The sequence below is a fragment of the Cyrtonyx montezumae genome, unplaced genomic scaffold (assembly GCF_038088225.1).
Source record: "Cyrtonyx montezumae isolate F1298 unplaced genomic scaffold, pur_monq_1.0 scaffold_26, whole genome shotgun sequence".
Classification (NCBI taxonomy): Eukaryota; Metazoa; Chordata; class Aves; order Galliformes; family Odontophoridae; genus Cyrtonyx; species Cyrtonyx montezumae.
In genome coordinates, this window is record NW_027072003.1 from 2,084,299 (window position 1) to 2,111,113 (window position 26,815).

The 26,815-nt window shown below is 55.9% G+C and overlaps 2 protein-coding genes across 3 annotated transcripts; both read left to right on the top strand.

The window, feature by feature from the left end:
* The first annotated feature begins 5,288 nt into the window (after positions 1-5,288).
* PPARD (peroxisome proliferator activated receptor delta) lies at positions 5,289-18,643 on the top strand. Of its 2 annotated transcripts, XM_065740281.1 has the most exons (7): positions 5,289-5,320; positions 14,302-14,531; positions 15,095-15,246; positions 15,764-15,902; positions 16,583-16,785; positions 17,077-17,527; positions 17,931-18,643. In XM_065740281.1, exons 2-7 carry the CDS (start codon positions 14,396-14,398, stop codon positions 18,176-18,178), a joined length of 1,329 nt encoding a protein of 442 aa, XP_065596353.1. In that variant the 5' UTR covers positions 5,289-5,320; positions 14,302-14,395; the 3' UTR covers positions 18,179-18,643. The 2 variants fall into 2 exon arrangements, with proteins under 2 accessions (XP_065596353.1, XP_065596352.1); XM_065740280.1 differs by lacking the exon at positions 5,289-5,320 and having other exon boundaries at positions 13,733-14,531.
* Positions 18,644-23,052: 4,409 nt separating this feature from the next.
* On the top strand, positions 23,053-26,405 carry FANCE (FA complementation group E). Its single transcript, XM_065740192.1, has 9 exons — positions 23,053-23,280; positions 23,481-24,093; positions 24,452-24,496; positions 24,736-24,795; positions 24,870-25,013; positions 25,098-25,221; positions 25,869-25,944; positions 26,021-26,087; positions 26,159-26,405. Exons 1-9 carry the CDS (start codon positions 23,066-23,068, stop codon positions 26,336-26,338), a joined length of 1,524 nt encoding a protein of 507 aa, XP_065596264.1. The 5' UTR covers positions 23,053-23,065; the 3' UTR covers positions 26,339-26,405.
* The last annotated feature ends 410 nt before the right edge of the window (positions 26,406-26,815 follow it).

Sequence of the window (26,815 nt, forward strand, 5' to 3'; positions counted from 1 at the left end):
ATGTGGCAGCTCTTTTCAGTGATGTCAGCCTGGCCTGTTTCCTTCAATACATTCTCTGAAAGATGAGAACAAAAGCCGTAAGTCTTCTGGCCAACCTCCTTGCACACACAAAAAACCCACAAACATGGAGGCTTTTATTTTTTCAAGCCCCTCTGTTGAATACAGTCCTGTTTGTCTGTGACTTTGGGCCCTCTACTGTCTGGGCACAGAGTACTTATGAGGCCCCTTCTGAAAACACACCGTTAGCAAGCCCTGCACCAAACCCAGGTTCACAGTTGCTCACTAATCAGTTTAACTGCAGTTCGTTAGGGAGATTGCAATCTATTTCCTACTGGCGTGGCTTCGAGCAGTTGCTCACAGAGCTCTTCCTCCCCCTGGCTTTCACAGTGCTCATTTTTACGGTTATTTTCACACAGAGGCTGTGTTTGCAGGCCTGTGTGCATGACGTGGCTGCCCCCAGACAAAGCAGCTCTGTGTGTCTGCGGGGGTGCCCGGTGGCCCTGTGCCCCAATCCCACACAGCACAGAGGGGGCATGGGTGGCTGCAGCCTGCACGGTGACAGCCCCGGGGACCTGTCCCTGCCAGCCAGGGGCTGTGGCAGGTCAAATGTTTCACCTCTCCTCCTTCTCACCATGCTGGGTACTGTGGGGCATTGTAAGAGGCAGTGCTGTATGGCCATGACAACCCCATGCAGTCCCCAGACAGACCTGGAGTCTCTGCCTGGCTCTGATATGACAGTGTGCCACTCCAGTGTGCCACATGAGCACAGGGTCTCTCCGCTCCGCTCGTTTGTTTTCTGGTGGAGCAGGACCTTCACAGCACACCGTACCCCTGGGTACAATGCTATCTCTTGCATCAAGGTGTGGTACTGATCCCTGCAGCTCCCCAGGTGACCCCAGCACAGCAGTTCGCAGCCCCATGAGACCCTCAGGCAGAGGGAGGAACCAGGAAGGTGCAACTGGGAAGGAAATGGGCTGGACAGAAATGTGCCGATGGGAGGCAGCGCCATCCTTCATCAGCCCATTAGCTCAACCTTTTCCCTGATTGGCGTTGGGATTGGTGCCATGCCACACCTATACCAGGAGGAGAAGGGCCACCTCCACACAACCTCAGCTTTATCAGAAGGGATCTGTGGCCCCAGGAGGAACGCAGGGGTGACCGTGCCATCACCCCTCACCAGCTCTACGGCTGCACCATCTTTCTTTCAAAGCAGCTCATCAGAACGTTGCTCCTGCTCCGAACAGCCTAGTTCCTGCTCTGAATGAACGCTACAAGGACAGGCGTAGAGGGAACCTCAGCTTCCACTGCCAGCACTGCCTTTGGTCGGCAGCCAAGCTGTGTGCAGCCAGGCCTGTCCTGTCCTCCAGGAGCAGCAACCCACAGCTTGGCTGAGTCAGCAGTGGGTGTGCAGCACTGGGGATGTGCACCAGCACCTCAGCTTGAGGATAAACACCCACAGAAAGGTCACAGGGAGCTCCATACTGCAGGAAAGACATCGAGACCCTGGAGCGTGTCCAGAGAGGAGCAAGGGAGCACACATCTTAGGAGGAGCAGCTGAGGGATCTGGGATTATTTAGTCTGGAGGAAGCTTGGGAGAGACCGCATAGCTCTCTGTAACTCTCAGAAAGCAGTGCCAGGCCTATTCTTAATTGTGGCTACACCTCGTTAACGAAGGAGCCACAGCAGGAACGGGGACTGCGGATCCCATCAGCCAGCACCGTGATTTACAAAAGGCATGAGGGTGTAAGCTCAGGCCTGCCCAGGACCTCGAGCACAGCACGAGAGCAGACAGCAAGTGAACCCCGCAGCTCCCTCTCCGCCTGCAACCCACCAAGCCCCACCCCGCCGCCATTTTGTGCCTCCACCCCTCCTTCTTAACGCGCCTACATTTCCCATGATGCCCCGCGCCCCCACGCGGGCAGTGTGTGTCCTCAGCCCGCCAGGGGGCGCCGTGCCACACAGCTGGGCTGGGCGGGCTTGGGCCGTTGCCGTGGTGACGCGGTACTCACTTCCGGGCGGCGCTGATTGGCTGCGGGGCGCTGGGAATGCGGTGGCGTCAGGGCGGGCGCGGTGACGCGCGGCTGCGGGGGACAGCGGCGGCAGAGCTGCGGGACGGGAGCCGGGCCGTCCCGGGAGGTGAGAGCAGGGCGGGGGTCGCGAGGGGGTATAGGGCGGGGTGGGGGGGGGCATAGGGATGCGGGGTGGGACGCTGCGAGTGCATGGTTTGGGGGAATATGGAGCGGTGGGGGAAGCGGGGCACTCTGAGGGGAGAGGGCCTCCGCGGAGGGATGGGGGGGGGGGGTCCCTGAGGGGCTGGGTCGGCTCTCTGAGGGCTCTTATTGGGGTGGGGGCTGTAGGCCCGGGGGCAGTAGGTTGGAGGCGTCCATGAGGGCAGGGGACGCCTGGGGAGGTGAGGGTGCGGGTGCTTCTTTTGCAGTGAGGATGCGGCCGGGCTGAGGATGAGGGACAGGTGGGTCCCCAAAGGCACGTGGCTTCGGGGGGACCCCTGAGGTGCTCTGCTGGGATGTGGGCAGGAAGGAGCAGCAAAAGGATGGGGACAGCCTTCCCCGGGGGCTCCCAGGCATCTTTGTTGGCCACTGGGGTAGGAAAGCAGGGATATCATCCTTCCTGCTGCCGGGATTCCGGTGATTTTCTGCAGTAACGGGGTAAGGGACTGCCACCTTTACTCCATGCTGGCTTTAGACCGGGTAGTCCATGCCCTGTGGTGGCACCAGCTCTACTGGCTGGGTGGGCTGCAACTCTGAACTAGCTTGAAAAGCACTTGTGAAAAGTCCCAGGTGAAAGGTAAAAGCAGTGTGCAGAAGTAGGTGGCAGGGCCTCCGAACAAGACCTGATTTTCTTTCACCACCTCTTTTGTATTTCTGACCTGATGCATTTTTCCCCTCTGTTGGCCACCTCCAAGGGCTGTCATTAAAAGCAAGGAGAATCCTGCTTTTGCACTGGACTGTTTTGACCTCCTCCCCCTCCCTTTTTTTTTTTTGTGGTCAGAATGCCTCCTGGCCTTGTTATACTTTCAAAGGTTCGTGTGCGCTGACTCCACTTCAGATGATGCTTAACTGCCTGATTTGTTTATGGGACTCCAGCTTATTTACACAAGGCAATGAATTAGGCCTCACAGCATATTTATGAGGTAGGTGTGTTGTGCTGTAGTGCCCCTGGATGGGAAATCAGGGCACAGAGACGTTCAGTGGCTGAAGATGCAGCTTGGCAGCGGGGCAGGAGAGAAGACCAGCCCTGTACAGCAATGACCACAGCATCTGCTGGCCATCGACTACATTGTGTCTTGGATCTTCAAACCTAGTGTGGTTTCTTTCTTCCAGGCAGCCTTGGACCTCTTCCCTCCAGCAGTTGGGCTGGGAGGCCTTGCGCTCACATGCCTTTGTGTGAAGGGTTGAAGATATTCAGTGTAAGGGGACTGAAGGTGCAAGTTGGTCACCCTCATACATCAGCCCACTTCTAGTTTTTGGTCCTCTCGTTAGTTTTGCTGTGCAGACTCCCTTGCTGCCTTCAGGAGAATCCATTTCCCTGATGGACAGAAACGCGTTGGGTATGAGTTTTCCCTGTGACTTATCAGCCAAGACTGCAGGAGGAAGCTTTCAGGAGTGATGTGCTGGCAGCTCCATCTGAACCCTGCTGAGCTGGTGCAGGTAGTGCCTTGTGCGTGCTGTGCTGGGCATGCCCTAGCACTTAACTGCAAGCAGCACAGGGTGAGCCAGTGATTTAGTGTTCATGCTCAGATCTCTGGCAGCAGCAGCGAGCGCTCTGCCCTGTGCTGGGGGCAAACCCAGGGTGTGATTCGTGCACTCTGTGCATGATTCATGTGTTCATTGACACTGTCAACTTTGTTACCGAGTCAGGGATGGGTTTTACTGCTGGTGGAAATGAAGTAAGACAGCTCCTGATGCCCCAGTGGGGATGTAATGACTTTATTACCTTTCCTCATCAGGAAGTTAATGCAAAACATTATCTTGATGTTTGGTGGGAAAAAAAATCTTTCTGTTTTAGGAGGGGGAGGATGAGAAGCCATAGCATTCTGCCATGACCATAGAGCTATGGTGGGTGCTTGATGACTCCACTGGAGCAGAGGACTGGCTGCTGGACCTGTGCCCTTCCCATGATGACATCTGCCTGTGTGCAGCACCATTGTGCCACAGCCTCTGCCTACAGGGCAGGGACAATCATTTGCTTTGAAGGGGCTTATCTTTGTATTATCTGTATTTTTATCTTACTGCAAGGAAGAGAGATTGTGCTGGGACTGATGCTCTGCTGCACGGGACAGGGATTATCCTCCAGGCTCATGCGTGCCTGGTGCTGCTCAGCCAGCTCTATGCCCACCCTATAAGCCTCTCAAAAAGCACAACGAGTTGTGGCTTTGGCTTTTGGGGCAGATTTGCTTCCTTGGCATTGTCCTGGGCATTTGTAGCTCCTGGTGCCTGTTGGGGCTCAGAGGTAGGTGCAGGAGGGCCTGCAGCCCAAGGTGGGATCTGCTCCCTGCCCTGTAATTGCAGCAGGCTGTGGGTGTAGGATCAGTGCTGGGCTGCCTCAGGAGCCTGCTGCTGCTGGAAGGGGCAGCGCTGCACAACGGGGCTTTTCCATCAGGGTGGGAGGAGCAGCTAAGCCTGTGCAATGTCAGGGAGGGTACGTGGGTTCAAGTAGCATCATGTTCACAACATCTTTGTTTAATGTTAGTCCAGTTAGTCTGCATAACTGTGCCTAAAAATAGAGCATATTTTCTGTAAGTCCTCTGGTTCAAAGTCTCTAAGCCTTTTTTTTTTTCCAGCAGTGGTCTCTTGCTGCTCTCCTGTGCCTGCAGTTATTTGCAGTGTTATCAGGAAAACCAAGAGGGGTGAGCTCTGTCAAATCCTTAAGTTTCAAGAACTGGAGAGGTTCATTAAAGTTGCAGTGACTTTCATGCAGCCTCCCAGGGAGGGATTATCAAACCACCTCATGGCCGTAGCACACCTTTTCAATGAGCTCTGTGTTTTAACATCAACTTTGCACATGGTCACGAAAATTAGGGGTAATGGAGCTGTAAATGTGGCCAGCACAAGAGAAAGGCAACGTGCTGGCTCGGACTAACTCACCCAGCCAGTGGCTGCAGCGTGCAGCAGAGGGAGTGTGTGTTTCAATTTCAGAGACGTTGCTGGATCTGTCCCAGGTCTCCCAGCAGCATAAATATCTGGCCTTCAGCACAGCCGTGGAAATCCGTGTTGTGTTCTCTTGCAGGTCGCTGTGGTCCCCGGCTCTCCGTGCTGACATGGTAACGGAGCGGCGGGCGGACAGGGACAGCTGCAGAGAGGTAACCTTTCCCTTCTGCCTTCAGATCTATGAAAGCACACTGCTTATTTTTGTTAAAACTTGGGGTAGGGAAGAGCTGATGAAGAGCTCTCAGCAAGTTTCACTTCTGTCCGTGAGCTTAGATGTTCTTCAGTTTCTGAGTGCCTTACTTTTTTTGCTCAGTTTCTGAATGTGATCTTTCTGGATTCTGCTTAGGCGTGTGCTTTAAGTGTTGTGGTCTAACCCTGTTCCTCTGAGCCAACTGCTTTCGAAGTATTACAACTTAACGTTTGATTACTTCATGGATTTTACGACTGAAATTGCCTCTTCTAAATTGGAGAGGACTGTTCTTAGGTAAATGATCACCTGCCTATCACACATGCGATCTGGCACCGATGTCGACAACATCTATTACTGAGTGATTGCCTTACCCAGGCAGAACTGAGCGGGTTATTGCAGGGCTGAAGCAGTAATAGAGGACGTGGCTCAGACTCCAGTCCTGCCTGTGGTGATGCTGAAGTTGTTCAGGGTGGTCGCCTGCACGTAGCTTCTGTCTGTGCCAAGGGGGTGGATTTATTTCTGCCATAGCACACGTCTGAGGTATTCAGCCAGATGGAGATGGGCTAAGTTATAAAATGTCTCTTAGAATTTATGCAACTGTTCTGCTCTCTCAGTTCTGGCATTGGAACGTGGACTTCTGAGAAACTTTGCAGTGCATGGAGAGGGTTTTGTAATGAGCCACATGAGGCTGTGCTGACTGGGGAAGCATTGTTGTGCAGAATTGCTTGCTGATGTTAATGGGCTCCTTCTCTCAAGAGTGTTGCCTGTTGACAAATCTGTATTTTTGTACAGTACATCTTGTTGTGTTTGGGGGAATGTTTCAGCTGTGTCTCTTGAATTATGAACTGGAAGTCTGCTGTGTCCTTAGAGGCAAAGAGATTGGCACAGCAAGGGGCACTCAGATTCCTTTGGGCAGTGGGACCTGACAGGTGAGTGATTTTTAATCAGGTACAGTGCTGTTTGAGTGCTTATGGCTAACAGATTGTTTGCTGCCAGAACACAGCTGGGCTTTCCCTCACCATGGAATTTTAGGGGTGTTGACTTGTTTTGTGGTTTGTATTGGCTGCTGTGCTGATAGCCACAGGTCTGTCAGGCTCCATAGCTGCTTTTGCATAAGGTGCTGCAGAGAAATATCTTTTTTGTAGAATTGTTGGTGTTCAGAGATGCTACTTGTCACTTTTGCAATAATTTTTAAGACTCTGGAAAACTTAGACAAGCGGAAGTGATTTCCATAGTGAGCATAAATGAGATTTTTTCAGTTTATTTCTTTAATCTTATACCCTAGAACAAATTTTCGTTGTCAGAATGCCTAGAAAGTTACTTTTCCAAAGCAAGGGTTAGATAAGGTATGACAGTTGATGCCAATATGAACCATGTGGGTCCAGGAATGAATGATGCTGGATGGAGTGCTGCCTGACTGCAAGATCTGCAAGATCAGAAGTGACTTGAGATGGGTCTTAGTTTCCAGTAATGCACCAAAATTCACTGTTGTGATCAGTGTCTGAAAGATGTCTGTGTCCTTCCAGGAGCTTGTGAACATGAACTTGTTTGGGGTCAGGTGTATGTTGGGATGCTGCCCTGGGGATCCCAACCCAGCAGATCCTGCTCAAAAGGAGAAGCCAAGGCTGCAGTTTGCAGGGGATCCTGACCTGGAAGAGGTGTCAACATGAAAGCACAAACCATAAACACTCATATTGCTCCTGGTGTTGGATCACGCCAAAGCGTGCTTTTGGGGCTTGCAGCTAGGTAGTGCTTGTGTTAACCAGAAGCAGTGCCCTTGTGCTGTGTTTTTCTGGTTTGCCCTAATCTGTGAATTGGAACATGCAAGTTCAACCCACTAACGTATGGGATGGAGATAGGGAATGGTTCTGGTGGTTTAAAAGGGCAGATGACCTTTCTTACTTAAGCTGATAGGGAAGTTTTGGGGGTTTTCTGACAATCTGTGAAGATAAACTTTGCTCTCAGTCATACTGTTGATAGTGAATGTCTCACTAGGAAGGGTTTTGTCAGGCTGAAGAGGGAATGGGTGAGATGGCCTCAGAATTACCAGTGTTTAATGCTGTCACCTCAGTGATGCTCAATTCTCTATCTTGCCTGAATTTATTTTTTTTTTAAATGAAAGTCTCAATTTCATCTCAATGCAAATCTGAAATATGCCTTAAATTACCTATTTTTTTTCCTCTGTATTGTTTGTATAGATTTTGCCAGAGCTGTGGGACCATTGAAGCCCTCAACCCTGTGAGGGCTGATGGTTGGACACTAATATGCAAAAAGTCCACGGGTTCTCATGTCCATGGGGAGGGGTTATGCTGTGTGACTTAGGGACACCAGGACACCAGAAAAGAGCTGGTGTTGTGCTTGGGTGTGTGGTTGGAGCTTGAGGGTCCTGGAGGTCCTGGCAGCTCACTGTGTTGAGCTCACAGTGGTGCTCGAGAAGTGAGGGCATTATGAAAGGTGCTGATGCTTTGCTCCAGTGTTTTGTTTTCTAGGGGCTGAGGCAGCAATCCAAGCAGTCAGGAGCATGCTGAGGTCCTCTCCTTGGCAGAGGTCACTGATCCTATCACCACTGAAAACACAGGGAAACTTCTGCTCCTCCCTCTGCTCTTGCTACACAGAGTGTAGCCAAAAATAGTAAGGAAACATCTCTCCTGCAGATCTCTGAGAGGGTGTTGAACTAGTTTGTGCAACTAAGTTATTTTAATGCTCTCTGGAAGCAGTCAAACTCAGATTTGCTTGCTCTCTCTCTCCTGTACTGTGGAGATGAAGTGAGCGTGGCGATTTGTTCCAGCCATTTCAGTGCGGACGTTCCCAGGCTGTGCTGAATCATCTGAACCCATGCCTGGGCATAATCACTCACTGTCAGCTGCGTCCTGGGATCAGGACTGAATGCAGTGCTCAGGATATTTTGCTACGGTCTACAAAATACGTAGTGCATTGCTGGGAGTCCAAGTGTAAGCATAACAAACTAACAGGCTGGTAACTTTAGCACAGGGGACCTCAGTCACTGCAGGAAGGTTTGATAACACTTTTGCAGGTAGTTTCCTGGGTTTGGGAGTACTGGCTGCCTGGTGTTAGGGCTTGATGGCCTGCTGGGAATTTGGCTTCAGCCAAATTTGGCTCCAGTGACTCAGAGCAGTGGCCTGCCGCTGTGTTTCTCTGTTTCCCCTTTGCTTTTCCAGGGATCTGATTGCCCTGTGGGGACACTCACTGATATCCCAATGACACCAAGGCTTTGAGGGAAACCACGCCAGGTTCTGATAGTAATGTTGCCAAGGGGCAGCCACATTCACTGCTACCCAGTGCTTCTGCAGCTGTGTGCTCCTTGACTGGAGTTTGCAGTGGCAGCTTGCTGCACTTACTGCTTTCCTGGTTTTCCCTTTAAATGTAGCTCTGAGCCCATGCCTGCTGTTTGCTTTGGGAACCTCACTGCTGTTTCTGTGAGCTCCTCCCGTCAGCCCTGTTCTATAATTACTGGTGTTCCTGAAACCAGATCCTCCCACGTGGCCTGCTGTGGATCAGTGGACAAGGGGTCTGTGAGCAAACCCAGCACCTTGGAGCGATGTGCAGCGGGACTTGAGGTTCAGGGAGTGGCAGCTTCAAGCAGATTGGCAGGCTCAGAGCTGCCAGCCTCCCCTTCCCTTGAGATGGTCAAGGGGAGTGTTTGGGCATTTCCAGAGGGGAAACAGGGATGTGAAACCAAGCCTGACGCTGGGCACTGGCTCCATGCTGGCAGCAGGATGAGGCTATGGGGTCAGGGTGCCACGCTGGCACCTAACTGCAGCTTCACGAGCTGCCTTGTGTCCTTCCCAATGCTGAGAGCATACTGAACTCAAAGCAGTGTGCCCAAAGCGTTGTCCTCTTGGAGCACGTGGCCTCCAGGACATGCTGTCCCCCAGGGGATGGCAGAGCCTTCCTCTGTGACAGCCTTTGCATGCAGCAAGCTCATTTTGCAGTGTTCGTACAGACATGGAGCAGCATGCCATCCCACAGCCAGCATGCCCATGGGTGGTGGGGCAGCGCACTGCCCAGCATCACAGGACAGGTCACGCTGCCTCCTCTGTGCCCTGGCATGAGTGGGGATGGTCCTCTCTCATTACCAGACTTAATGGTCTTCTCAAGTGACAACACATCTATGCAGTTTCCAGTGCTGAGAAGGTGTCAGCTTTCTGGTAGCTGCTTGTTTCCTGGCTGTGCTCCTCATCCCTCACTCATACCCTCTGCCCCTGCCCGCTCTGGGATGTCCTGAGCTGACAGCAAAGCACAAATATCAGCTGGCAATTTCCAGTGTGAGACTTGGCAGTTTATTTGCTGAAAGTAATCCTGAAAACACTTCATATGAGAATGTGCAGACAGAGGGGACGGTCACGAGCGGTGTGGTGCAGTGACCTGGGGCAGGCGAGGCTTGCGAGCGTGACTGGGAGCAGGTGTCCAAGTCCATAATACAGGAATAAACAATGATGCTTGGCACTGAGGTCCGAGACATGACGTTTCTGTGAGCTAATGCAGCAAGGAAAGGACCAGGAAGGAAGCACTGCAGAACTCAATTATTCTTTTTTTTTGATGATGAAGGAAATGGAGGTATGGGGGTTGACGGGATTTGCTGAAGGTCACGAAGCAAAACTTCGAATAAGAGCTAGTGAGTGTTTGGGTCTTTGCTGCCCATCCTACTGCCACCCCTCTTGCTGTGGAGCTCTGAGGCTGAAGAGGGCAGGGAGCCTCTTTCCTGGAAAGCAGGTGAGGTGTGTAGCACGAGCACTGGTCCAGCATGCTCCATCTCCAGGTTCTGCAGTACATCAGGTGTGTCTTGGAGCCCCTGGAGCCAGGGACTGAAAGGTAAACTGGAAGGGAAGAGCAGCCTCTCCTGTAGCTCTTGCCCTCCAAAGAAACCCAGCATTAGTGAGACAGCAGAACGCTCCTTTTGGAGTGCAGTGACCTGGTTTTGGGGACAGCTGTGATGCAAAAAGAATCCAGTGAGTTTCACAACTCTTTGACTTATTTTTCTTAGTATCCAGGAAGTGGATGAGTTAAAGCATGTGGTTGATGCGTGATTCACTGGCAAGCCTGGCAGCTCCAGGCAAGCAAGGGAATCTCCTGTACTCCTTTGTCACATGTTGCTGAGTAATTAGCAGCAACACAGTAATAGCAGCTCAGGCTGCACCTGATGCTTAGCTGGTTGGGTTATACTTGGGGAAAAGCATACAGCAGCAGAGGAGAGAAAAGGACAAGGAATGGCTGTCCACGGTGTTGGGGCAGATGCTTTAATCTTTGTCAGGCTCTGAGTGGCAGTGCTCTGCCTTGCCAGCTCCAGTCGTTTCTTCCTGCACGGAGCCTGCCTCGTGGCCAAGGCTTCTGAGTGTGGGAGGAAACGCTTGGGTAGTAAGTGCTGCTGGGATCATTAGCTAATGAGGAGGTGTGCCAATCTTTCAGGAACAGAAAACAAACATGTTTTCTGTGGTTGCGTCTCCTGGTTTTCTGCACTTGGTTACCTTTCCTGTGTTGCAGCATCTGCTTAGCTCTTATTTGGCTTTTATTAGCAGTAGATGACGTGAAGGAGGAGGAACAGAAACTAGTACTTGATCAGCAGATTTCCGAAGTGGTGACACAATCCAAGGGATGTCTGCAAATAATGGCCAACAGGAGGCAATCGCTTTTGTTTTTCATGGAAATCAGTTCAGGTTTTTTGGTGTGTGCATTCAGTAGTGCTCCATCCAAGGAAATGCTGCCATACAGTTCTGAATGCACACTCAACAGGATGTGCATTTGGAGGAATTTGTCTAATACTTTTGTCCAAATGAGCACAAACACAAAGAGGTGCTTCCACGGTGAACTGGTTTCCTCTCACAGCTCCCTGTGACCTCCTGTACGGTAACTCAAACAACGCTGTGAGCAGATCAACCTTGTGACCTGTCCCTTGGGAGGCCTGGGCCATTTCTGGCACTTTCCTTTGCCTGGAAACTTCCATCTTCCAAGGAGGAGACACACATGGTGACACTGCAGCGTGCAATGGGAACTGGAGCTGTCTCCAACCCCATTTGTACAAGAAACAATTGTGCCCTCCCCTGGTGGGAAATAGAGAGGTCTCCCACCCCAGTGAGCATCCTGAAGTTGCTTGATCTTGGAGCTCACCCCCAGCAAAGCTGTATCTGCTTAAAGATGAAGATCTTCTAATTCTGAGCACTTGGTGGCTGCCAGCCCCTCGGTGTCTGTGCTGGAACACACGTCTGCTCCTGGTGATGCTGTGCTCTGTGTGGGGTGATGCTATATTGTTGTTTCCAGCAGAGATGCTGCTAGTATAGAGAAACCTATTGCAGAGTGGGAGCTACGAGGGTGGCAGCCAGCAGCGTGTGCTTCTTGTGCTTCACTCAGCAGTGAGGCACCGAGTGAGCAAGGAGCTCCTGGAGGTGAGAAGGGTCCTTTGAGCATCCTGTGCCCTCCACGCAGCCATCCCTGGTGCCACCCTGTGGAGATGTGCAGGGTCCCTATGTCCCTCTGTCCTCTCAGTGGGATGGAGCTCAGCTACCCCACTCCAAACTGCTGGGAGGCAGCACGTCCCCTCTGTGCTTGTGGCTGCTGCTGTGTGATCCTCTGCAAATGCTTTCTGCCCTCAAAGGCTTCCCTTTGCTGGGGCTGGCAGGAGGGGATCTTCCTGGTGCCTGGGAATGAATGAAGCATCCTGGAGGCTGGCAGAGTGCTCTGCTCTCCCTGCATGTGCCAGAAGAATCTGGCACTAACAGGAATCAAAGAAGCTGTTGCACTGATTTTAATCAAGCCCGTGCTGTCTTGTTCTTTACACTCAACTCAATCCTCCAGATGAAAGAAAGTAAGGGCTTGGTGGCATGTGGATGTATTTGGCTGCTGCTCCAACCCCAAAGTCGGAGGGTCTGGGGTCGGAATGTCCCCTGCAGCAGCACAGGGCTGTGCCCAGCACCTTGCTGTGTGGGCACAATCCCTGCTGCTTTCATCTGCTGAAGGCCTGGCTGGAATTAATGCCTCCTCCCCTTCCCTTTATCTCCCTTGTTTGAAAAACAGGGGAATGGCTCAGGGAAAGGCAGGTGTGCAAACAGCTCTTGTGGCTCCCCTCTGCTCTTGGCCTGCAAGAAGATATTAAAACAATACATTCAGAGCCTTCTGGTAAAAGCTTTTCTCTCTCCACGGGGTGATACACATCCTTGTCCCACCCTCACCGACATGGGGTACCTCTGCTGGAGTCTGCTGCTGCTGTCAGCTGTGTCCTGCTCTCCACTCTCCCACACTCCTGGGCTGTGTGTGACCATCTGCAGCCAGACTAACTCTGGGCACAGCATTGGTGGACCTGGAGAGCTTGCTGCTGCCCAGGAGAGCAAGGCCCTGGATAGACCTGCTTCTGCCATCCTACCCTACTGACTGCTGTTTCAGGCAAAAAGCATTTTCCTGATGTGTGTGCATTTATTTATATCCGGACTTTAAACGGATCCAGCTCGTTACCCTCCATCTCCAGCAAATAGGTTTTCCTGCCTGCACATCTTGCCCCACCACACGAGCGGACGCCAAGGACAACACAGCCCTGAATGGTTGCTCAGTGCTGCCCAGGAGGCAGTGGCAGGGAGCACAACACTTCTGCAAGCCCTGTGCCCCTCTGCTGCTTCCGACAGAGCTGTGGGTAGCACCACAGTCGGAGCTGCCCGTGAGCTGTCCCTGCAGCTCTGAACTCCTGGTGTGCAGAGGAGAAGCAAGCAGAGGACCTAGGCTGTTACAGCACCAGCTCTTGGGGGTGCCTGGTTGCTGGCTTTGTGGCCTCCCTCTGCAGGTTTGTCCTCCCCTTTGGCGCGAGCTGCTGCTCACCAATCTGACCTTGCTCAATGCTGACAGCTTCCCAAGGAGCTGGCTGCAACACAAGTGCCAAGTGTTGGGAGCAGGAGGGGGAGGTAGCCCGGGGAGCCCTGTGCCACCAGGACCTGTTTGCTCGTGGGTTGGCATTGTGCAAGTCCCCTGTGAGCAGCTTGCACACGTTAGCACATGAAGATGCTCCTTCAGTTTAACGAGTGCCTGTGAACTGAGGCTCTTCTGGGGGAAGCTGGATGTCAGTGGCTTGTTTGATGGAAACAGCATGTGGATTCTCCACCTTTAAGTAACTCCTGTAAGGAAATGACTGCGCTCTGCATCAAACGGGCTTCAGGAGTTCATTGCTGGAGCAGGACTCGGTGCAGGAGTTGAGATCTGAAGGCTTGGATGTGGGTGCTGAGCTGGGCACTGGGAACGGCATCGGCAGCCATCGCACGGTGACTGCAGGGATAGGTAACCACAGACAGGGAGAAAAGACACGGGAAGAGGAGCCCGTGTCGATCCTCCCACGGACACCAGACCCATGGCTGAGCACGGCCCCGCAGCCGTACGAGCAGCAGCAGCGTGCTCAGCTGAGTGGCTCTTGGCAGAGGATCTGGGGCTGGTTACAACACAAGGAGTGAAAATAAACACCGCCGCTGTAACGGGAAGGAGTGGGAGCACGGGGGCCGGGCAGGAAGCCGTCACTCTCCCAGTGTGGGGCTGAGGCTCACAGACCCACAGCCCTGCTCGTGCCCCCAGCAGCCACTGGGCTGAGGCCAGCACGGGGCTGAGCTCCACGCTGGCAGCTGCAGCCCGCGTTATCTGAACCTTTCCTGTAGTGCTGGCTGCAGCAAACCCCATCTTTGGCTGCCACCGTGACAGCACGGGGTGCTGACGGCTGTAGGGACATTGCCCAGGGCTCTGTCTCTGCTGTGGGGTCTGCAGGGTGCGGAGCACCGGCCTCGGGGTGGGCTGTGGGCTGGTTGGTGTCCCGGGGTCAGTCTGCTGGGCTTTGAACATGATTCCAGCAAAGAGGCCTTGAAGAAGCCCCAGGGTCTGCTTGTCAGCATGGGTAAGGACACGAAGCAGAGTGGGATGGCTCCCACGGTGCTGACGCTGTGCCTCTCCCTCTGCCCGCAGGCTAGTGCAACTGGTAGGGTCCATCTCGGATAGACGCGGATGATGCCAGAGCTATGACAGGGATTGCAGTCCTGGCACTGAGGGGTGATCAGTTATGGAACAACTACAGGAGGAAGTACCTGAGGTCAGGGAAGAGGAGGAGGAAGAGGAAGAGGCAGTGACGGTGCCCAGCGGCACCTCGGATCCAAGTGCAGGACCAGACAGCTCGCTGCCCTCGAGCAGCTACACCGGTGAGTGGAGCCCCGTTCCCCATGCTCACAGCAAAGGGCCTGCGCATGAACAGAGCTGGGCTTCTAGTAGACTCACACCTTGTGCAGTAATTCATTGAGAGCCAAAGCATGGAGGGACCTATTTCTTCCTCTGCAGCCACCACATGGCCGGTGACAGTGGGCTGGGAGAGGGAAATAGGGCCAGGAAGGGGGGAGGGCTGTGCCCCGGAGTGTGTGTATTGAAGTGGGGAGGGTTTCCAGGGTGCTGAGAACCATTCTTTGTCTGCTTCTTGAAATCCTCAATGCAGACCCATCATGTGAGTTATGCTAGCTGCCTTGCAAAACTTGCGGAGGGGTTTCACTGCCTAAAATTAAGCTCCAGAGTTCTTCCACACTCAGCACTGATGTGCAGCCCGTTAGCTCCTGGCAGCACTGTGGCCAGTGCCTTATCAGAGGTTAACCACCCAAACACAGTGCTGGAGGCAGTGCTGGAAATGCCCCATCAGCCCCATTCTGGCAGGGTTAGGTGCAACGCTGTGCTTGTGGCTGCTGCTCAGAAGGACGGATCCGTTGTGTGTTTGCAGACCTTTCACAGAGCTCCTCTCCCTCCCTGTCGGACCAACTGCAGATGGGCTGCGAGGAGACGGCCTCGGGGGCACTGAACGTGGAGTGCAGGGTCTGTGGAGACAAAGCCTCAGGCTTCCACTACGGCGTGCACGCCTGCGAGGGCTGCAAGGTGTGTCCTCACTGGGGAGCGTGGGGTTCAGCCTGTTTCAGACAAACATGTCCCATGTCTTAGCATGTTATGCTTTACATTGTAAAGCAAATCCTTGTACCCCCGTGGGGAGGGTTGGCTTTGCTGTCTGTGCTGCAGATCAGCCGTGAGCTGTGTGTGTATCCCACTGGGATTGCTGGCTGCAGCTTGGCTGTACCTCTAAAATGCCTTCCCCCGCAGCAGATGCCAGCAGGGCTGCGTTAGCAATGAGGCCCTGCCAGATTTTCCTCCAGGCTGGGTCCCACAGCCTGTTCCTCCATCCCTCCCTGCTGGCTGCCTGCGGTATCACACACCCAGTCCTCCTCTCCCCCCTTTCCCATCGCACCGCTTCTCCTGTGGCTCTGCTTGTGCTGTAAACACCCAGTGAAGGATGAACCTCAGTGAGGCTGCTGGGGATAACAAACTGGCGTGCTCTTAAAACACAGGTGCTAACACTGCTGTTCCCTTGCCTCCCTGCTCCGTGTCCCACTCTGTGCAGGGTTTCTTCCGCCGGACGATCCGCATGAAGCTGGAATATGAGAGGTGTGAGCGGAGCTGCAAGATTCAGAAGAAGAACCGCAATAAGTGCCAGTACTGCCGCTTCCAGAAATGCCTCTCGCTGGGCATGTCACATAACGGTGGGTGTCACCTCGTTCCTGGGCCTGCTGGTGAGGTGCCCTAGGGCCGTCTGCCCCACGAGCAATTCTTCATCCCAAGGATTCACAGGCAGATGGTGATAGGACAAGGGGGAACGGTTTTAAACTAAGAGGGCAGATTGAGGTTAGATGTTAGGAGGAAGTCCTTTCCTCAGAGGCAGCAAGGCCCTGGCACTGCTGCTCAGAGCTGTGGTGCCCCATCCCTGGAGATGCCCCAGGCCGTGGCTGGGCCTGAGCTTGTGGGGGGCACCCAGCCCACAGCAGAGGGGCTGGGGGGTCTGTAAGGTCTCTTCCAACCCAACCGTTCTGTGATTCACATGGAGAGGCCAAATATCTTGCATTACCCTATGCCTTTTTTTTTTCCAAGGAATCATTTTCTTTCAAGCTCAGTTCTTTGAGCCTTGTCTCTTTCTTCCATTTCTCCCCTACCAGAAGGGCCTTTTTCATCCTGCCATGCAGTCTGGCTGCTGGCACATGGCTCTCCCTTTCAGATTGGCCTAGCAGGAACTAGACACATTGCTGGGATTTTTGAACTTGAGGTGGAACCGTCTTGTTCGTGGCCCAGCCAAGGTGTTTCTGTGGGAAGCAGGGCTTGTGGTAGAGCTCATGTGAGCAGAGATGGGAGGCTGTGCTGTCTGATTCTCTGCTTTTGCTCCTCACAGCGATCCGCTTCGGCCGCATGCCGGAGGCAGAGAAGAGGAAGCTGGTAGCAGGGCTGACAGCGAGCGAGATCAGCTGCCAGAACCCACAGGTGGCTGACTTGAAAGCTTTCTCCAAGCACATCTACAATGCCTACCTGAAAAACTTCAACATGACCAAAAAGAAGGCGAGAGGTATCTTGACCGGGAAGGCCAGCAGCACCCCAGTAAGTTTCCTCCTGGGGCAGGCAGGGCTGGCTGCAGCCTGTGTGGGGGGCTCATCTTCCTGCTGTAACTATTGCACGTGCACCAGTTCCCAGCTATGTGTCTTTACATGTCTTGCCTCTTGCTGGGAAGATTCCCACCTCTCCTCAGACTTGTGTGTGTATGGGTGGGTGCCATTTACCAGGGCTCCCTCAACCCCAGCAGGAGAGAGCAACAAATGGGCAGGCAAAGGCGAGTGTCCTGGGTAGAGCTTGAGTGTGGCACATTCCTGACCATTCTTCTTTTTCGAGCAGCCTTTTGTGATCCATGACATGGACACCCTGTGGCAAGCAGAAAAGGGGCTGGTCTGGAAACAGCTGGTGGATGGGATCCCCCCCTACAAGGAGATCGGGGTGCACGTCTTCTACCGCTGCCAGTGCACCTCAGTGGAAACTGTGCGGGAGCTCACCGAGTTCGCCAAGAGCATCCCCAGCTTCATAGGCCTCTACTTGAATGACCAAGTGACTCTGCTGAAGTACGGGGTGCACGAGGCCATCTTTGCCATGCTGGCCTCTATCATGAACAAGGATGGCCTGTTGGTGGCCAATGGGAACGGCTTTGTGACCCGTGAGTTCCTGCGCAGCTTGCGCAAACCCTTCAACGAGATCATGGAGCCCAAATTCGAGTTTGCTGTGAAGTTCAATGCGCTGGAGCTGGATGACAGTGACCTGTCTCTGTTTGTGGCTGCCATCATCCTGTGCGGAGGTGAGCGGGTACAGAATCCCCCAGAGCTATGGGGGCTGGAGGGGCCGGGCTGCCGCTGACCCCGTGCTTCAGCAGGGCCTTTGCTGGCAGAGATCAGCCGTGGGTGTCTTAGCATAGAATGGTTTAGGATTGGAAGGGATCTGAAAGGTCATGTAGTTCCAGCCTCCTTGCTGTAGGTTGCAAGTCTTAGAGGGGTGAGAGAACGGAACAGTTCTGACCGCAGAGATTGGTCCAAGTGTCACTCCTTTCCCATCGGCTGCTCAGGACGTGCAGTCCAAGGCCGTGCATTTTCCCCCTTTTCCTGGGTTGGAGTCACCATGGGCGGGTTGCATTCCCCATCTCCATACCTCCACAGGCAGCGTGGGCTGCCCCGTAACAGCAGCTACCGTGCTTCCTCCCGCAGACCGTCCCGGCCTGATGAACGTGAAGCAGGTGGAGGAGATCCAAGACAACATCCTCCGGGCGCTGGAGTTCCACCTGCAGTCCAACCACCCAGATGCACAGTACCTCTTCCCCAAGCTGCTGCAGAAGATGGCCGACCTGCGGCAGCTGGTGACAGAGCACGCCCAGCTGGTGCAGAAGATCAAGAAGACGGAGACAGAGACCTCTCTGCACCCGCTCCTGCAGGAGATCTACAAGGACATGTACTGAGGACCTCTTTATTTATGAGAATGAAGCCATGGATTCCAAACGAGACTCTTTGTACAAAGAAAACCTTTCCCCATGTCTTCCCTTTCTTCTACTGGAAGCTCTTTTCTACACGACTGCGACGTGCGGTACACAGAGCAAGGTGCCAGAAGGTTTTCAGCCACCTCCTGGGCTTCCTTTAACACACTAACCAATTCACAAAGGCAAATCATAAGCTACTGTTTCCGTTACTGAGGGGCCACAGGAGCAGCCCCGTGGTTTCCATGGCGTGGACAGGCCTTCCTGCAGCACTGGGGGCTGCTCTGGTGGCTCAGAGCCCCAAACGTGGTGCGGTTTCCCCGTGGGGCAGCAGCAGCACTTACAGCGTGTCTTTATTTCTTTGTCATATTGCACTCGGAAGATGTAGTCCTGAGCTGTGAAATTTAGGACAGCGGCACGAAAGGAAGTTTTTCTCTCTCCCAAAGAAAAGGCAGAGTATTTGAAGGCGTGTACGGCTGTCCTAGCAGAGAGCTGCAGCCCCCACTGTGCTCCCAGTGCCCCCACCGCAGAGGAACCCACCCCTTAGCACCTCTGTGTCAAAGAGGAGAGGGAAGGGGCTGACTCAAGAATTCACCTTTGGAGCCCAAGCTCCATTGCTTCCCCAGGCTGCTCTGTGCAGATATGAGTTCCAGGAAGGTCTGCACAGGGCAGGTTTGGGATGGGCCGGCTGTGCTGGGCTCCCTGCGAGCACCGCAGCGAGCAAAGCCTTCAGCAGCACCAGCCCGGGGGAAGTCACAGCCAGCCCACAGAGCCCGGGGTGCTGCTGGGGTGTTTGTGGGGGCATGGGGAGGGAGCACAACCCTGGCTGGAAGGTTTTGCAGAAGGGATCTGGTGGCACCAGCAGAGCAGCCCTGCAAGGGGAACAGCGGCACTGGGGAGAGCAGATGGCTGCACCCTGACCTGCTGTTGCTGCCACCAAAGTGCATTGGCCTTCACCCCTCTGCTTATGGCTGTGCCTCAGTTTCCCCGTCCAGGGAGGGGAGCCAGGCTGCCCTTCGCTCGGAGGGGGGACATGAGGATCGATCACTGCACTGGTTGCAAAGAACTTCGCAGCTGTAAAACACAGTATGAACACCAAGTATTCCCAAGGGGGAGGGATGCCCACACTGAGCAGCGGGAGGCTTCCCCTGCCCTCCTCCTCCCATGCCCTGAGCTTGGGGACAGCTTCGGGTTCTGGGCTTCCCCTCCCCCCCTGGGCCAGCAGTCCCACAGCTGCTGCCACCCTCAGCTCCTCACGGTGCCTCAGTTTCCCCTCCCTCACCTCCCATCCCTACCTCGCAGGGCTGTTAAGGAGTTCCCATTTCTAAAGCACTTTGAAGTCCTCTGGGGAGGGCACCAGAGGTGGGTGCTGCTCCCAGCGTGGGGGTCTGTCCCCAAAGCCCCTGGCACCCCCAGGGCACGTGGACTCCCGTGTTGGTCACCTGGGGGACTTTTCGCTCTTCCCTTCAGTGTAACAACCTTCAAACTGAAATGTCTATTTTTGCTAGAAGTACAAACCTCGAGGTGTTTTTAATAATATAAATAGCATCCGCAGACTGACTTGACTTCAAATAAATCCCAACTCAATATTTCAGCCCTCCTGTGCAGGACTGAGTGCTCAGGGGTTGTTTCCAGCAGAGGGGATGGGAGGTGTGCTTCCATTCCTGCCCACACTGCGTTCTCAGTGGCACCAAGAGGCAGTGAGAGCGAGCTGGGAGCGCTCCCTGCCCCAAATGCACAGTGAATCGGCGCAGTGAACCCTGTTCGGGTGCTCCAGGGGGAGCTGCACCGCGTCCCTCTGCATTTCCCATCCCTGATTTATGGCAGTGTGGGGATAGAGATATCTGCCCCGCGCCTCCCACCAGCACAAGGAGCAGCAGGGCAAGGGTTAACCCCATTAAGGTGGGGGTGAGCCCACCCCACCCCACCCCACCCCACCAGGTAAAAGCCCCAGGAGGGCTTCTCACCCTCTGCACTGCTGGATGAGATGGAGCCGGGCTCCCTGGGGGCACTGCGGGGCCGGGGGGGCTGTGTGAGACCCCTGTGCAGGTATGGCTTGGGGGGGGGGGGGGGGGGTTGGGATCCAGGAATGAACGGGGAGGGGGTGCGGTGCCACGGGGGATGGGGTGACCCCTCTATGTGTCCCCGTGCTCTTCCAGCTCCCAGCGCGCCCCGGAGCAGCCGCTGCCCGCGGGGAACGGCCGCAGCCCGGTGCCCCCCACGCCGGGGGGGTCAGAGCAGGGGGCGGTGGTCCGGGGATGGGGGGAGCGTGGCACAGCTCTGCCCCCAGCACGATGCCGGCAGCCTTCGGACTCCCACGCGTGGAGGAAGAGGATGGAGAGGGGCACATCCCCGCGCGCGGTGACCGCCCCAGATGGGCTGTCCGTGGAGGATTGGTCCCTGCGAGAGCTCGGGGTGCCGCAGGTGGGTGTCCGCGGAGCATCCCGCGTGTGCCCGCCCTCATCCCATATCTTCCTCCCTCCATCTCCAGATAAGGCCACGCCGGGGCTGTGGGACACCCTCCCGGTCCCTTTGTAAGGGTGGGGGGCATCTGAGCACTGAGCCTGTGCCCGCAGGCCCCGATGGTGGGGTGGGATGCGCTTCTCTAACAGCTCCTCTGCCCGCAGGCCCCAGCTGAAGGGGCTGAGAGCAGACCCCCGCCCCCAGCAAAGCGATGGAGACAGCGTGGGCTCAGCGCTCGGAGGTGGGGTCAGTCCCACGGCCGTGCTCCCCGCGTGACCCCCAGGTGTGGGGCTGGGGCCGCAGCGTGCACGGAGCTGCCGCAGCTCCGGCGTCCACCGCGGATCCGAGGGCGCACAGCGGGGCCGTGGTGGGCGGCATCAGCACGGAGCGGTGCACGAGAAGGCGCTGCCGGAGGAGCGGCTTTCTGGGATCGTCCCCAGCTGCAGCCACGCGTGGAGACGCAGCCGGGGCTTCCCCAGCGCGGTGAGCGTGCTGGGACACTCGGGGCAGCACAGGGATGAGGTCACTGTCCTGCAGCGTTCGGATGTGAACGGTCCAAATCACACACTGCAGGTTTAAACATCCCTTATATGCACAGACAAGTTTTCCCCTGTGACTTTCCCACCTGCCCTTACATGTCAGCAAAGCACTGCACAAACTCTCCTTACCCGTGCTCATCCAATCACTCACAAGTCGTTCCAGGCCATGCTCTCTTCCTCCATTCAGAGTCACCATCACGCGGCCATCACACAGCTTTTTTACACTGTTTTTCCTCTTCTGGAGGTGTCCTTGGTTCTCAGCGCTGTGGCCTTGTGCTGTTCATCTTACCCTGCAGCTTCTGCTCTGAATAGTTACCCTTGTACTCCCATACTGCCCCACTGCTCTGCACCCTGAAGTCATTTTTTGGGCCTGGGAGCTGTGATGGGGAGGGGATGCGGATGCTGGGTGACCCACGTGGGTGCTGAGCTCTGCCAGGGGCTGCTCCCCTTTTAGGACCCATTTCAGGTTGGATATTAGGAAAAAAAATCTTATCAGAAAGAGCGGTCAGGCACTGTGACCAGACCCCGTGGGAGTGGTGGGGTCACCGTCCCTGGGGGGGATTTGAGATGTGGCACTGAGGGACGTGGTCTGTGGGCATTGTGGGGTGGAGTGGGGTCGGACTTGAGGATCTCGGAGGTCTTCCAACCTTAATGGCTCTGTGTGTTCACCCAGGGCCTGCCCGGGGTGCCGGCTCACCTCTGGCCATTACATCCCCCACAGGTTCTGGGTCTCAGGTGGGGATGAGAAGCAGCAGCTCATCAAGCATTCAAAGCACAGATAGGATGAGTGCACAGCACCGTGAGCTCCGCACCGCTCCAGCAGCGCTCACAACTGCTGTCTGAACCCCGCAGGAAAATCAGGTGCAAGATCTTCACCCGGAACGATGGCTGCTGCCCCTTAGGGTCTGACTGCATTTACCTGCACAGGTTGCCCGGTGGGCGACCACCGTGTGGCCGGCAGCCCCTGAGGGTGCACGCCGTGAGTGGGGCAATGTGTCCTGTGGGGCCGGGGCTCACCCTCTGTCCTGTGCTTCAGGAGCACAGCCCCTCTCCCTCGGAGAGCTCTGATGAGGAAGATGAGTTCCACCTGCTGGAATGGGCCATCACCCACACTCTGCTGGAGCTGAACACGCGTCACATCCGTGCGATGCTCTTTGGGGACAGCAGCGACTCAGACTGAGCCACGGGACCCCCTGGGCACCCTCTGCGTGCTCTCAGCTCCAAGGGAGTGTCTTCTGGGAATGGAATAATCCACCTTTAATGCCTTGAGCTGCGCCTGGCTCCGGTTTGGGGGTGGCTGTGGAATGGGACGGTCTGGCTGCTGCGTGCCTGGCCGTGTGGGGCCGTGCGATGGGACGGGGTGCGGGGCAGGGGGGCTCTCAGCCCCTTCTATCGCCCTCTGCACCTCTGGGAGACGCTGCGGGAGCCGGGATGGGGCGGGAGGTTTTTATACCCAGAGGGCTGAGGGGAGCGGGGAGCCGGGCTGCCCTGGGGCGCGGTTTTAAACCGTTTTTAGCGAAATCCGAGCATAAAACCAAATAAAATGAAACGCGCAGACGGCGCAGCCTTCGGACCCACTGCCCGAGCGGGGAGCGTTCGCCTTTAAGGGCTCCTTTTGCGCTCGGCACGTGACGTGATTTGCATACAGCGCGCGCTTTTGGTTTGTTTTGTTTGGCGGGCGGGTGCGGAAGTGGCGCGAGTGGGTTCCACGTGGGGTGCTCCGGCCGCGGGTACGCGGGGTGGACCCGCAGCGCTGCGGGGACCCTCGGCCTCCTGGGGTCCTCCCCGTAGCCGTGTCCCCCCAACCCCGGCTTTGGGGCACGCAGCGGGTCGCTGGGGGCCGAGCTCGCCCCGGTTTCCGTGCAGGCGGATGGAGCTGCCCTGGCTGCAGCTCCTGGCCGGGCCGTGCCGCCTGCTGCTCCACGCTCTGTCCTCCGGCCCCGCTGGGGCTTTGGCCGCTCTCCGTGCGCTGCAGCGGGTGCGGGGCAGGGAAGGATCGGGGCGGGCGTTCCCCTGGCGGAGCTTCGTGGACGCTCTGTGCGCGGAGGAGCCCACGCTGGAGGGGTCGGATGGGGCCCTGGCGGTGTGAGTGGGCTGCGATCCCAAAGCTCGGGGTTCAGCGGGAGGTCGGGTGCTCAATTCCTGTGCGTGCAGTGCCGTGGATGACGGTCCCGCTGCTTTCCTCCTCCTGTTACACCTCTGTCCACAGGAGAGGGCACATAAGGACCCAGAGCTGTGCGGTGCTTTGCGGTGTCGCAGCCTCTTCTTTTTCTCCCCTTTTCCAGCAAACCACGGCTGCTGCTGCTCCCCATCGTCTGCCAGAGGAACCTTTTCTCCCTGCTGCATGCAGTAGCAGCAGTGGTACCCACGGACTGCCTCCACCAACTGCTGCGTGCTGCAGGGAAGGACCCCCAGCCGGACCCCTGGGTGCAGGCGTTGGGGGTGCTCCTGCTGCGGGGGGAGGAGCGCTCCTCCCCACCTCCCCCTGCCCTGACGCCCACCTGCCAGCAGCAGCTCAGATGTCTGTGCCAGAAAATTGCCCAGAGCAAAGCAGAGGGGCGAAGGAAACTGAAGTGGTGCTTCAGCCAGCAGGATGGGGATGCGGCTGATGGCGTGCTTCCATGGGGGAAGCGCAAGAAGGTGCTGGAGGAAAGCCTGGAGCTGAGCGAGGAGAGGGAGGGGAAGAGGCTGCTGCTGGAGGATGCGGCGTTTGAGCTGCAGGAAGGTCTGGATGGTGCAGCAGGGATGGGAGAAGAGGTGCCTGGGGAGACATCAGGGGATGGATCCACGCAGAGCACGGCTGGGGCTGCCCCGGGAGGTCCCTGTCAGGATGCAGACAAAGAGCCCAGGAGGATTTCAGGGCCGGAGGTGGCGGTGGAGGTGCAGTCCTTTATCCAGGTACTGGGGAGGGTTTCAGTCCACCTCCTCTCTCCGCTCCCTTTGCCAACCCTTCCTGCCTTGTGATGAGGTGGCTGCTGTTGGAGCGTCCCTGTGTCTCTTGGGGACACCTCTACAGCTTCCCTGCTGTGGGAGAAATCTGGGTACCTTCAGACCGCTGCTGTGTGCATGGTGTGGGTGCCTTAGAGACTCTTGTTTGGGATTTATGACTCCACGGGATGCTGCTTCCCAGAGTGCTTCTCCTAGAAATCAGAAAGTAAACTGAGCCAGCAGATCCCCACCTGAGGCTTTTGCACCCCTCTTTCAGCCAGTGAACTTTTAGAGTCTGACTTCTGTTCTTTCACCTTCCTTTCCCTAGATGCATGGGCCAAAGCTGAAAATGCTGCTGCTGCAAGAGGCCAATGTAAGTGGTTGTTTTGCCTTCATCCTTGGTGCAGGCGGGCTGAGTGGGCTCATCCCATGGCCTCCAGGAGGAATGGGAGAAGAGATGGGTTTTGTAGGATGGCTGGCAGGGAGACAAGAGCCCAGCTGTCACCTCTTGTGGGTCAGGCTGGGAGGCAGTTGGGAAGAGAAGAGTCCTAGAGCAGCATTTTGTGGCTTGGTTTGTTTGGTGCATTACCCAAGGGCTGTGTTTCCCTGCAGTGCACAGAGCTGAGCATCCCACCTGAGCTGCACGTCCTCAACAGCTGCTCTCCAAGCCAGGTGAGCAGTGGTGTCCTCACAGCTGGCAGTTCTGCTGCTGTCCTTAACAGCCCTGTCCCTTCTGTTGTCCCCAGCTCGAGGGGCTTTGCTCCTTCCTCCAGCTCTCCACGTGCCCAGAGCAGCTCCTGGCGAGGTTCTGCAGTTGGTTGCTGGCTCTCACACCTGACCTCAGCTATGCCAGCGCGGCCATCCTGGCCGAGCAGCTCCTCCTTCCACGAGTAAGTACTCAGGCAGAACATTCCCAGCCTGAGCACGCCCTGTTTCCCTCTCTGCACCTCCACTTCTGCCTTTTCCACCCATAGGTCCTGTCCCTCGTGCAGCCACCGTCCCGCCACCTCATGGCTGCCCTCACCTCGTTCTGCTCCAAGTACTCAGAGCCCTTCTGTCAGGTCCTGGTGGCTCCAGTCCTGCAGGATCCGGGGCAAGGTGTGCTGGGCTGCCCTGATGAGAGGGGTGGGTGGTGCTGGGGGCAGCTGAAGGAGCCAAAGGGAGAGCTGTAGGGAAGCCCTGACTGCACGGTGCTGTCTCTTTGAGGGCATTTATCATCCCAGATGTGTGTTAGGAACTGCAGTGCTGGTATAATCTGAGCAAGCGAGTGTGTGGAAACTGTGATGGGAGAGGTGTGTCTGGATGCCTGGGATAGACAGGGGAGGAGGTGACGTTGGTTTCCAGCATCATCCTTCTTAGAGGAATGCTGCCATCCTTCCACGGACTTGGGGATTCCTGGCAGCTCCTAATGCTGTGCTGAAATGGCCTGCTGGCAGAATGAGAGAACCCTGCACAGACGTAGAGATGTGGCACTTGAGGATGTGGTTTAGTGCTGGCTGGACTTGATAATCTTAGAGACCTCTTCCAGTGTTATTGATTCTGAACCCTTCAGCATCTCCCATTGCTGAGGCTGTTGGCAGTTCAGCCTTTGCAAACAAATGGAGGATGCTGAGTTCTCCAAACAGCAGCAGGAGGCACCACTTGATTTGTGGGCATCCTGATGGGGATATCCCCTTGTCCAGAAGGGCAGCAAGCAGGGTCAGCACACCCCTGTGGTTTTGGCAGCCTCATCTTTCCCATTGCAGGCGCTGAGCAGACCAAGCTGGTGTGCGAGCTCATAGAGGAGTGCCTGGAGCCTGACTACGTGAGAATGGTGCTGGGGTAAGGGACGACGAGCTGCAGAGCATGCAACCAGTGAAGCTGTGTGAGCAGTGCAGCACATCGCCTTGTTTTGTAGCCTGGTGCTGGCGGTCCCCCTGTCCGAGAAGCTGCTGCCGGTGGTGCTGGCAGTGCTGGGGAGGCAGGTGAGGCCTTGTTGTGGGCAGCTCCAGCTGCACTGGGGTGAAGGCCTGCTGTGCTCCTGGCTCTGTTGCAGGAGCTGCTGCCCTCTGAGCTCTTTGACCTCCTGGTGCTCGCCCTGTGCCGGCAGGCCCCGGCCTTCACTGCATCACTGAGCTACGCCAAGCTGGTGACGGCAGTGCTCACCACGTACCGCAGCCAGGTGAGCACGGTTTGCCTCGGAGCCAATGAGCCCTGCAGCCTCATCGTAGCGTGATGTGCTTCCATGTCTGCTGTCCCTGCAGCTCACCCCATCCCACCGCAGCCGTCTGGCAGCCGCTCTGGATGGCAGCAATGCAGCCTTGAGGAGATCTGTGCAGGCGGCGCTGGAAGGAGCACCGGGCAGGTGTGGTGTGCTGCTGGCTGGGCTGCCCTCTGCATGGGACGTCTCTCATTTCTATCCTCCTTCCTCCTCCCGCAGATGAGCAGCAACGGAGCGGTTGGAGGCTTCCATGGATGGAGGACGGCTGTGTGTCCCTCACCAGCTCAGCGGGGACCTGATGTGTGGCCATAAAAGGTGGGGAGGGCTGTGGGTGTGCATCACTGTCCCAGTTTGAGCTCTGAGCTGTGCAGATAACGATTTCTTTGATTAAACGTTAAGTTTCCAGCATCCCGTGGTCTGGTCTGTCTCTTCGGGCATTTACTCTCGGGGGGAATGGAAGAGGAATGGGGGAGAAAAGGGTTCTGCCACACT